This window comes from Oryctolagus cuniculus, chromosome 8, assembly GCF_964237555.1.
Source record: "Oryctolagus cuniculus chromosome 8, mOryCun1.1, whole genome shotgun sequence".
In the NCBI taxonomy this organism is placed as follows: Eukaryota; Metazoa; Chordata; class Mammalia; order Lagomorpha; family Leporidae; genus Oryctolagus; species Oryctolagus cuniculus.
Window position 1 is genome coordinate 96927315 of NC_091439.1, and position 10557 is coordinate 96937871.

The window sequence follows — 10557 nt, forward strand, 5'->3', positions numbered from 1 at the left end:
GGTACTGATGCTGGTCTAAAAATGAGTAAGTACAAAACAGGCTGCTTTTACTTTTGTTTACTTATTTTTTAAATGTTATTGAAAAGCCAGATACTCATGTCAACCAAAAAGGCTTCTCTCATCTCTACATTTATGTTTTCGAGAAGGATAAAATTCCCACAAGATTTGAGTTTTAGCAAATACCATTTCCACATGCTAAAAGATAAAAACAAAACGAATAGTTTCATAGAAGTAACCCAAGTTTTGCAAGTTTTAATTATTATTGGCCAAAGGTCTCTTATCAGTAAAAAAGTGGATCCAAGAGGTCTTGACAGAACCAGAAACATTTGTTGGAAGACAGGAAGAAAAAATTTATACTATCCCGAGAAAAAGACAATTAACTTACTACAGTAATAGGTAAAACTCTTGCATGAAATCACCAGATCTCAACTAGAAATATCACCTCATAGCCTTAACATTTACCTGAAATTAGATATTTTCTATGTGCTAAATTTAATATAGAATGAATATGCAGTAGGTTAATTTAAAACAATCTATTTCAAGGATATATGTAAATTGTGGTTTCACAATAAAAAAGTTATTAAAAATTTCTAATTCAGTTTTATAAAGTACCTACATACTTTTTTTTTTTTTTTTTACAGGCAGAGTGGAGAATGAGATAGACAGAGAGAAAGGTCTTCCTTTTTGCCGTTGGTTCGCCCTCCAATGGCCGCCGCGGCCGGCGCACCACGCTGATCCAAAGCCAGGAGCCAGGTGCTTCTCCTGGTCTCCCATGCGGGTGCAGGGCCCAAGCACTGGGCCATCCTCCACTGCACTCCCAGGCCATAGCAGAGAGCTGAACAGGAAGAGGAGCAACCAGGACAGAATCCGGCGCCCAGACTGGGACTAGAACCCGGTGTGCCGGCGACGCAGGCCCAAAGTACCTACATACTCTTTCAAGATAAACATTAACACACTCACTTACTTAAATATCTTGTCACTTTTGACATTTTATGACTTATACATGCATCATATAAACAAACAACATGAAACAAATAAGGCATGTTTTACCATCTTTGCAGATAAAGAAATAGAAGCTCAGAAGTTCAAGGTAACCACACATATTTTGCCCAGTAATGGATGGATATGAGTCTGGAATTCACGCTTTCTAAATCCATGGTTATCTTAGATGGGGAGCATCAACAGCAACTTTAGGGGCAGGCATTTGGCAAAGAAGTCAAGTCACTACTTAGGATGTCCACATGCCACATCAGAGTGCTTGTTTCAAGTCTTGCTTCCTCTACTTCAGATCCAACTTCTCACTAACGTGCATCTAAGTACTTGGGTCCCTATTTATCCACGTGAGAGACCCTGATTGAGTCTGGGCTTCTGGTTTCAGCCTGGCCCAGCCCTGGCTGTTATGGGCATTTGGGGAATGAACCAAAAGATGGAAAATCTCTGACTTTCAAACAAAACAAAACCTAAATAAAAATTTTGAAGTCATAATACAAATGCAAAATATTAAACACACATACGTACAAGATTAATTTCACATATGCACGAGAAAGCACTCTATCTCCAACACTTTAACGTCTTAAAGTTAGTGGAATATCTGAGATCAACCATAAATCCTCACTTTATGGTACCTACATTTTTATCTATATTGTACATAGCATCAATGAGCTAACTCCATGGTTTTATAACAAATTGGCAAACTAAAACCTCAAAAACAAGTATGGCTAATAGCCTATTTTTGTATGGTCTGCAAGACAAAATAGTTTTTACATTTTTAAAGGCATTTTATAAAGACATTTTTAAAAAGACAAAGAAAAAGATATACCAGAGAATCTTTGGCATCCACAAAGTCTATCTGCCCTTTTACAAAAAGTGGTGCTGATCCCCAATATAAGTGACCACATTTTATGTTACCTTTCTTCAACACTAATAACAAATATCTTAAATGAAATATGATATACATGGGAAAAGAGATAAATCCAGGTTATCCCTTATGAGTTAACTGAGAAAGTCCCAGTTTTTCTGAGCTCAGTTATTTACCTCTGCTAAGAAGCATTTAGAATAAAAAGATCAGGGACTAGTGCTGCATGTAGCAGGTAAAGCAGCTGCCTAAGGCACCAGCATTCCATATGGGCACTGGGTACGTCCCAGCTACTCCACTTCCAATCCAGCTCCCTGAAAGCAGTGGAAGATGGCACAAGTACTTGGGGCCCTGGACCCACGCGGTCTCCAAGAAAAAGCTCCTGGCTCCTAGCTTCAGATCGGCCCAACTCGGGCCATTGCGGGCATTTGGGGAGTGTACCAGCAGAGGAAGACCTCTCCTTCTATCTCTAACTCTGCCTCTCAAATAAATAAAATTTTTTTTAAAAAAAAAGATTGGACTTTTCAGGTAGATACAAGTAACTAAAGATTTTAAAAAAGGACCAGTATTTTGGAGAAGAAAAGGAGGGTATCCATATTAATCTCCTGTAGAGTTGACCGCTAAGCCTTTCACCAGCATTGTATTCCAACAAACTGTGCCCACTTCAATCCTTTAGCTAATGACAAGGCTACATGATACACAAAATCTGGTCCAGAAAGAAAACATTCTTTTTCAATTAAATAAACATATACCTGTACCAACTATCTACTACTACATAAAACATTATCCAAAACTTGGCAACTTGAACAATAAAAATCATTTTTCATTATTGCTCATGGTTAAGAGGATCAACTAAGATCTTTCCTTTGTCTGCATTCAGATGATAGTTAGGGCTGGAATCATCTCTAGGCTCTGTTCATTTACATGTCTGGTACCCAGGCTGAGAAGGCCGAAAGCAGTAAGGCTTCTCAGGTACTTCTCTCCAAGGTCACTCTCCACTAAGGGACTTCAGAGTACACTGTGATTTAGGGCTGACTGTAAATGTGTATGTCCCAAAAAGAGGAAGAGGCAGGCAGATGGCCAGTCACATTACCACAGTATTTTTTTTTAATAGACCCAACCACAAAAGCCTCACCCAGGCTCAAAGAGAATGAACAGTTTAACCTAGTGGTTAAGACACAGCAGTGCATCTACACTGGAGTGCCTGGATCCAATTCCCCACTCTAGATACTGCCACCAGTTTCCTGCCCTGAGAGGCAACAATGATAATGGCTCAAGTAGTTGGATTCTCATCATCCATGTGGGAAGACATGGACTGAGTTCCCAGTACCTGGCTCCAGCCCTAACCCAGTCCTGGTCATTGCTGACACTAAGGAAATGAACCAGAGATGGAAGCTTCACAAAAAATAAAAATAATATTAAAGAAGAACATATTTTCTATTTGTTGTTGGGAATAGTGTTAAAAAGTGGTAGATGATTTAAAAACTACCACATATAGTTTCATTGTAATAACTTTAATTATAATAAACTGGCTCTAAAAGATCTTTGTTAACCTGCATGGTATTGGATTATAAAGTTAATTTAATCTGCTTCTTCTGGCCATTTCCCTGACTGGCTAGAAAAAGTATACACTACATACACTTTAATTCACTTTTTTCAATTTAGAAAGAATGCACTAAAAGGAAAGAGAATATTCTCTCCAAAGCAACAGCTATTAAAAACTATCATCTCTACTGGCCTATCATTCCTGGAAAGAAATAATTATCTCTTTTAAAAAATAAAGTAACATCCTCCAGGTTGACTATCCTTAAAATGCCTCAGTAAATGTTGTAAGTCATTTTCTTTACCCTGAAATTTAACATTCATGACCTAAATTTAAAAAGTATACCTCCTGTTACTTCGCTGTAGTTTGACAGCATCTTCCCAATCTAAAAGTACTAACAGTAAAATGAACAAAGATTGGCAAATGTCAAAAGCTCTACAAATGTACAATTCCTGTACTATAAAAATAACATTTCCAAGGGAATAAAGTGCTTCACATTCAACATTTTACTGAAGTCCTTATGAAGACTATACAGACATTAAAAATTTTAAAACTTCTCAAAACGTTTCAAACTTAAGATATCACAAAGACACAGATATTTTTGCACAATGTGCCAGTAAATTAATTAGTTCAATAAAACAATGCTTCATTAAACAGTATCTCTATTCAGACCTAAAGTTCAAATATATAGAAAAATTATACATTATCAGTCTATAGAATGAATCCAGGCTTTGGATGCTTTGTTGTTAAAAACTAACTTTTTTAAAAGGCTTATTTAATCTTTAGAATACCAGACTTTCACCTGAAAATAGTAACATATACTAATGGGATTTAAAAAAAAAAAAAAAAAACAGAAATTTATTTATTTCAAAGACCAGAGTTATACAGAGAGAAAAGAGAGAAGGAGAGACAGAGATCGTTCCCTGCTGGTTCACTCCCCCAGTGGTCTAAAGGGCTGGGGCTGGGCCAAGCCGAAGCCAGGAGCTTCTTCCAGGTCTCCCATGTGGGTGCAGGGGCTGAAGCTCTCAGGCTATCTTCTGCTTTCCCAGGCACATCAGCAGGAATCTGGATTGGAAGTGGAGCAGCCGGGTCTCAAATCAGCACCCATGTGGGATGCCAGCACTGCAGATGCTGGCTTAATCTATGATGCCACAGCGCCCACACCTGTATTAAGGTTTTGCATGAAAAGATTTTGCATAAAACTGGATTTATGCCTAGTCAATCAATACATTTACCTAGCTCTGCATGAACATAAACAAGTTCAGTGCTTTAGTAACAGTAATAATATTATGATACTTCAAAAAGTTTGTGGAAAAAAATGCAATTAAAACGTTAAGTTTATTTTGGTGTAAAATTCTGAAATCCATGCTTAGTTTTTCCATAATACGCATTTCTAAGAATCTCTTGAAAACCCCTAGTATATGTCATGGCTCAGAGTTAGGAACACTACAGGGAATAATCCTATGGAACTCCAATGAGTTAACTTCCTCAACAACATGCAAGTACTTGTTGTCAGATCTTCCAAATTTTCAAGTGGATTACCAAACCCAGATTTTTATTTGCAATCACCTTTTAAATTCAAAAATCACTAGTGCAATTCCTCCACTAAAATACGATCATCTGTGAATGTCCCTCATTCATGCTGTTTATAGACTATATTACCATCACTAATCAAGCTAGCACGTTGTTTTATTACCACTGCGTACTACTAGCATAATGAATTTTGAGGTAAAGGTACATATTTCCAGTGTGTAAGAGGTAAAACATGGAAACAGTAAGAATCATTGTTTTCAAAGCCTGTTCAAAACTGACAAGATGTAAAAAGTAACAAGGCTGGCTTTTGTTATTTGGGGATTTGTTTGTTCTAGGTAAATATGGGAACTTAAAAATCTAATTAGCTTTCAAAGTAGTTTAACCTTAGAATGAATATATATACATGTATATATACATATATATACACACATGTGTATATATAAAAACAAGAATCTCAAGATGAAGCCCACAAAATTTAAGTGACTTAGCTAAAATCTCACAACTCTGAAGCTAATCTTGCAATTCCTAGTCCAGGTAGTTTACAAGCCTTAACTGCAGGGGTATCAGTGCAAAAAATTAACTCTATCTGGGACAGTCATTTCTTTCAATCCTTTAAAGCTACAAAGCCAGAAAATAACAAAGTACTATTTATTTTGGGTGCAGCACTAGACTTAGTATTTGAAGAAAGAAAACATAAGAGGTTAAATATACTTCACATTCTGTTTTCCAACATAAGCCACCAAAGTACATTATAGCTGTTTTTTTAGTTCACTTAACACAGTTTTAGTGGACATCTGCAATGGAAAACGATTTCCTGGGACCTACCCTTATGTTACCTGCAGGGTATATAGTTTATGAGACTAGTCTGCCAACTACATTGCCATTCAAAACTGTAATTCCTCCATGAAGCTGGTAGTCTTATATTTCCCATGCCATTCATGAACATCAATTAAAATCCCAGAGATAGTTAACATTTCTACTTTTCTTCTATTATATGTATTTTACCTACAAAATCATTTACTTACTATTCTATTTTATATAGCCTTATGGTATTATACTGAACCAGGAAAACAATTTTATCCTAAGTACCTACTACAGTTGACGGCCATAATACAATTACATGGATATGTGTATATATAACTGTGTAATCTTAACAAGCTTGTGTAAGCTTATTTTTCTATAACAAACTGAGAAACTCTCAGTTTTGGATTTCACACTGTACATGCCATGTAATTAGTCAGTTACTTAGAAAGTTCAACCTTGTAAATATTTAAAGCATTGAGACAGTTACTATACCCTATGAACTTGGTCAACAAGACAAATTTTCCTTTGCTTTCATGAAGCTTCCAATCTGATGATGTAGAAATTGTAGATGGGGCAGGTGCTGTGGTACAGCGGGTTAACCCCCTGCACTGAAGCGCTGACATCCCATATGGGCGCTGGTTCAAGACCCAGCTGCTCCACTTCTGATCCGGCTCTCTGCTGTGACCTGGGAAAGCAGTGGAAGACAGCCCAGGTCCTCAGGCCCCTGAACCCACATGGGAGACCCGGAGGAGCCTCCTGGCTCCTGGCTTCAGATCGGAGCAGCTCCGGCCATTGTGGCCAATTGGGGAGTGAACCATCAGATGGAAGACCTCTCTCCCTGTCTGCCTCTCCTCTTTCTGTGTAACTCTTTCAAATAAATAAATAAATCTTAAAAAAAAAAAAAAAAAAAAAAAAGAAATTGTAGAAAGCACATTACCTATGAAAGCAGCAACTCATACATATATTTTTGGATAGATTTAACTTTTTTTTTTTTTTTTTTTGGACAGGCAGAGTGGACAGTGAGAGAGAGAGAGACAGAGAGAAAGGTCTTCCTTTTTTTCCGTTGGTTCACCCCCCAACGGCCGCTGCAGCCGGCACACTGCATTGATCCGAAGCCAGGAGCCAGGTGCTTCTCCTAGCCTCCCATGCGGGTGCAGGGCCCAAAGACTTGGGCCATCCTCCACTGCACTCATGGGCCACAGCAGAGAGCTGGACTGGAAGAGGAGCAACCGGACAGAATCCAGCGCCCCGACCGGGACTAGAACCTGGTGAGCCACGACGCCAGCCTAGATTTAACTTTTATAACTATTCTTTGTAGAGAACTTTGTGAGAGCTGAAGAAATAAAATTTATACAAGATATTTATAATAAAGAGATGTATTTTCTTCTTTACTTAGAAAAATGGCATTTACTCAACAACATTCTAACACCTTTCAAATCCACTCTGAACAACCATAAGAATCACAGTCAACTTGCAAACTGTCCGGTTAAATAGGGCTCAGCTTCTAGGTATGAGTATCATAAAAACATAGTAAAAACTGTATTACACAGCTGATGTGCAATTTTCAATACTTCAACAACTCCATCATCAATAGATCTGTCAGGTGATTAATATAGTAATTGAAAATTGCTGCCGACGCCACAGCTCACTAGGCTAATCCTCCGCCTTGTGGCGCCAGCACACCAGGTTCTAGTCCCAGTCGGGGCGCCGGATTCTGTCCCGGTTGCCCCTCTTCCAGGCCAGCTCTCTGCTGTGGCCACGGAGTGCAGTGGAGGATGGCCCAGGTGCTTGGGCCCTGCACCCCATGGGATACCAGGATAAGTACCTGGCTCCTGCCATCAGATCAGTGCGGCTGCCATTGGAGGGTGAACCAACGGCAAAGGAAGACCTTTCTCTGTGTCTCTCTCTCTCTGTCCACTCTGCCTGTCAAAAAAAAAAAAAAAAAATTGCTGCAATTTAGACTCAAGTACAGAATCATTTAAGAAGGATCTTAAGGTCTATGACATGCCTAAGATTCTCACAGGATTTATCAACTTCCTAATACTCCTATAAGATAACCTGACAGTAAGTACTTAGATATCCATGTTTCCTTGCTTAAATTTAAAAGAATAAACACTGGTTCCAATTCTGGCTATAATTCTCGAGGGTGTGCCAACGATCAAGTATATGATATACCCTTTAGATTATTCAAGAATGCTTCCAAAATAAAATAGCAATTCCAATAGGTATCAGCTAGCTTTCCATGTAGCCCACAGAAAACGTTTGTTCTAAACCATAAAGCCAACCTTAGAACTTTTTAAACTAAGAAGTTCAGTTTTGGAAATTGCTATTTAAGACAGTAAACAAATGTGAGGCAAAGAACACTCACTGAAGTTGGAAAACTTACCCTAAGTATTAATGGATGACACTACCAATTCTCTAATAGTTAAAAAGTTTATGTATTTGGACTGCATCACTATCACAAAATCCATTTCTAAAAAACAAACTTTTAAATCATCTACTTTCTTTACATTATAATCTATCTTACTACTGACTTGCATGTTTATCTTGATGGATTCTTCAGCAGCACTGTATTTTACTTATCTTTATATTTGGTCCATCGTATCTACCACAACCATCACAGACTCCCATGCACATAATTGCTCATCAATTACATCCTGACAATCCAATGTTGACTGAATTCTTATTAAGATCATTAAAAGCAGTTTCCTTTACTCATTGACACATTATCATATATCTACATTCCTTTCAGATTTCTCCAAAAACTAAGGGAAAGGAGACTGGGGAAACTTTTTAGGACTTACTTGAAGGACAGAAAATAAAAGTTATAATCGAATCAACGAACTGCTTTAAGCTAACCCCCACTCCACATCCCAATTCTGTCCCTATCCAGAAGTAGTTCACTGAAGTATGAAGCGTCTCCTGATGTAGAAGCCGGAAAAGTTGAAGAGAGGATTACAGGTCTAATGCAATGGGACTGTAGACCCCATCTGACAAACCCCCATCCCAAATCAATTAGCCATAAGGAAGAGACCTGTGAGACACAGGGTAGCAACAATACTATATTTTCATCACCTAACATTACCTGTGCAAGACTACCACGGTGTTCTTCAGGCTTAAAAGATCTTAATGTAACACCCACTCTAGGTTACTCTCCAGAGAAGTACAGACGCAGGATCTACACCAACCTCTCTGGAACCAAGGGAGTTCAGTATTTCACAAAACCTGGCGTTTCATTCTAGCAACATCAGTTCTTCTATTTTATTCCTTCAATTTTCTTATACATGAAAAAATCTGTTCCTGGTTGCACCCTGTGATAGCTCGCGCACAAGGTGTTGCCAGTAAAACAGCAGCCAGGATTTTTTTTTTTTTTTTTTGGGGGGGGGGGTCAGGTCTAAGTCACATAATCATCTTTCCAAACGTCATACTTCTCAAAAAATAAGAGCTCAAGGAACAAAACGGGCAATTCTCGACACTTCACCTGCTTAACCGAGAGCAGGCCCAATTGTAGACGTTTCTCCCGATTAATTGTCCCCCACTTCCGCATTTACTCAACGACCAGCGTTTACCGTGACATTGAGCATTCAAAATCTGGCCCACCAGAAAAGGCTGTTCTGGGAACACGCATTACACGCGCATAGCCCCACCCCACCAGGAAGTCAACCTAGAGGCCTGCAACTCAGAAGGGGCCCTCTCAGCCGCGCCCGGGACAGCTACACGGAGAGCCAGGCGTGGAATCCGCGTCAAAGCACAAGCCCAGGCGAGACTCAGTGTCGGGCCGTAGGGCGACTGAGGACGAAAGGGCAGGCCTGGTGTCCGCCAGTGTGGGCCTCAGGGTCTCGCAGACGGCCAGCTCCGCGCGAGGCGAGCTGACGGACCCAACCCCCACCGCGCCCGGCAACGACGACCCCCGCTCCGACCCCACGGCCAGGCCCCGCCTCCGCCCGTCACCTTTCTCCGCACTAACCTTTCTCCTCCCGGCTGTCGGCCGCCATAGCTCCCCGCGGGTTGCCGCGGCTAGGATGCGACTCACACAGGCGCCGCGGCCCCGGCAGCAGCCCCACGGGCCCGTCCGTCAGCCCGTCCCCCGAGCTGCGCCCCGCACTCCTGCGACGCACCCTCCTCCTGCCCGCTTCTCTCCTTCCTCCCTTCTCCCCTTCCCTCCTTTCGGCCTCCGGCGGCCTCGACCCAACCTTCCCGCAGGGGCTCAGAAGCGGGCGGGGGTAGGGGGAGGGAAGGGAAACAGATGGCGACGGCGGGCGGCGCTAAAATGGAGCCTGCTTCCTGCGTGAAACAATCCCGTTCCCGAAGTGCTCTGCGCTGTTTACGCTCCGTTCCTCTCTCGGAACGTCACAGTGCGGAGCGGGGCGGGGGGTGCGAGGCAACGTGACGTGACGTAATCACGTAGCCCCGCGCCCCGGATGTGCCGGAGGCGAGTTTTGTTTTCAGTGATAGGGGGTCTGCGCGCGTCTTGCGGATGTGTGAATTCCCGGGTGGCGCCATGACCTGAAACGCTTGGTGGAGTCCGCTGCCGGCCTCCTCACCGGGTGGAAAAGGTGCTGCAGATGGCTCTGCAGGGCCCCTGATTAAGTTCTTGAAGTTTTAGGACAAAGCTCTGTGCTTTTCCTGTGCGGAACGTACTGGTACTCTCTCATTTGGGGTCCCAGGCTTACCAAAAGCAGTGCAGCCTACAACTCAGGTGTAGTGACAAAAAAAAGCTTCTTTAATTAGGAAAGCGAATGATACTGTTTTAACATGGTTTTATAATTTATATATTTAAAAATATTTTACCATCTGCGGGTTCATACCCCAAATGCCAGCA

At 41.1% G+C, this 10557-nt stretch overlaps 1 protein-coding gene across 4 annotated transcripts in view; it reads right to left on the minus strand.

Annotated features, from left to right (window-relative positions):
* YTHDC1 (YTH N6-methyladenosine RNA binding protein C1) overlaps nucleotides 1–10099 on the minus strand; it is a 36959-nt gene extending 26860 nt beyond the window's left edge. For all 4 annotated transcript variants that reach the window (XM_051820235.2, XM_051820234.2, XM_051820233.2 and 1 more), the window contains exon 1: nucleotides 9703–10099. In XM_051820235.2, the coding sequence (XP_051676195.1) occupies nucleotides 9703–9730 (28 nt within the window). In that variant the 5' untranslated portion in view covers nucleotides 9731–10099. The remainder of the gene's footprint in view (nucleotides 1–9702) is intronic.
* Nucleotides 10100–10557: the final 458 nt, after the last annotated feature.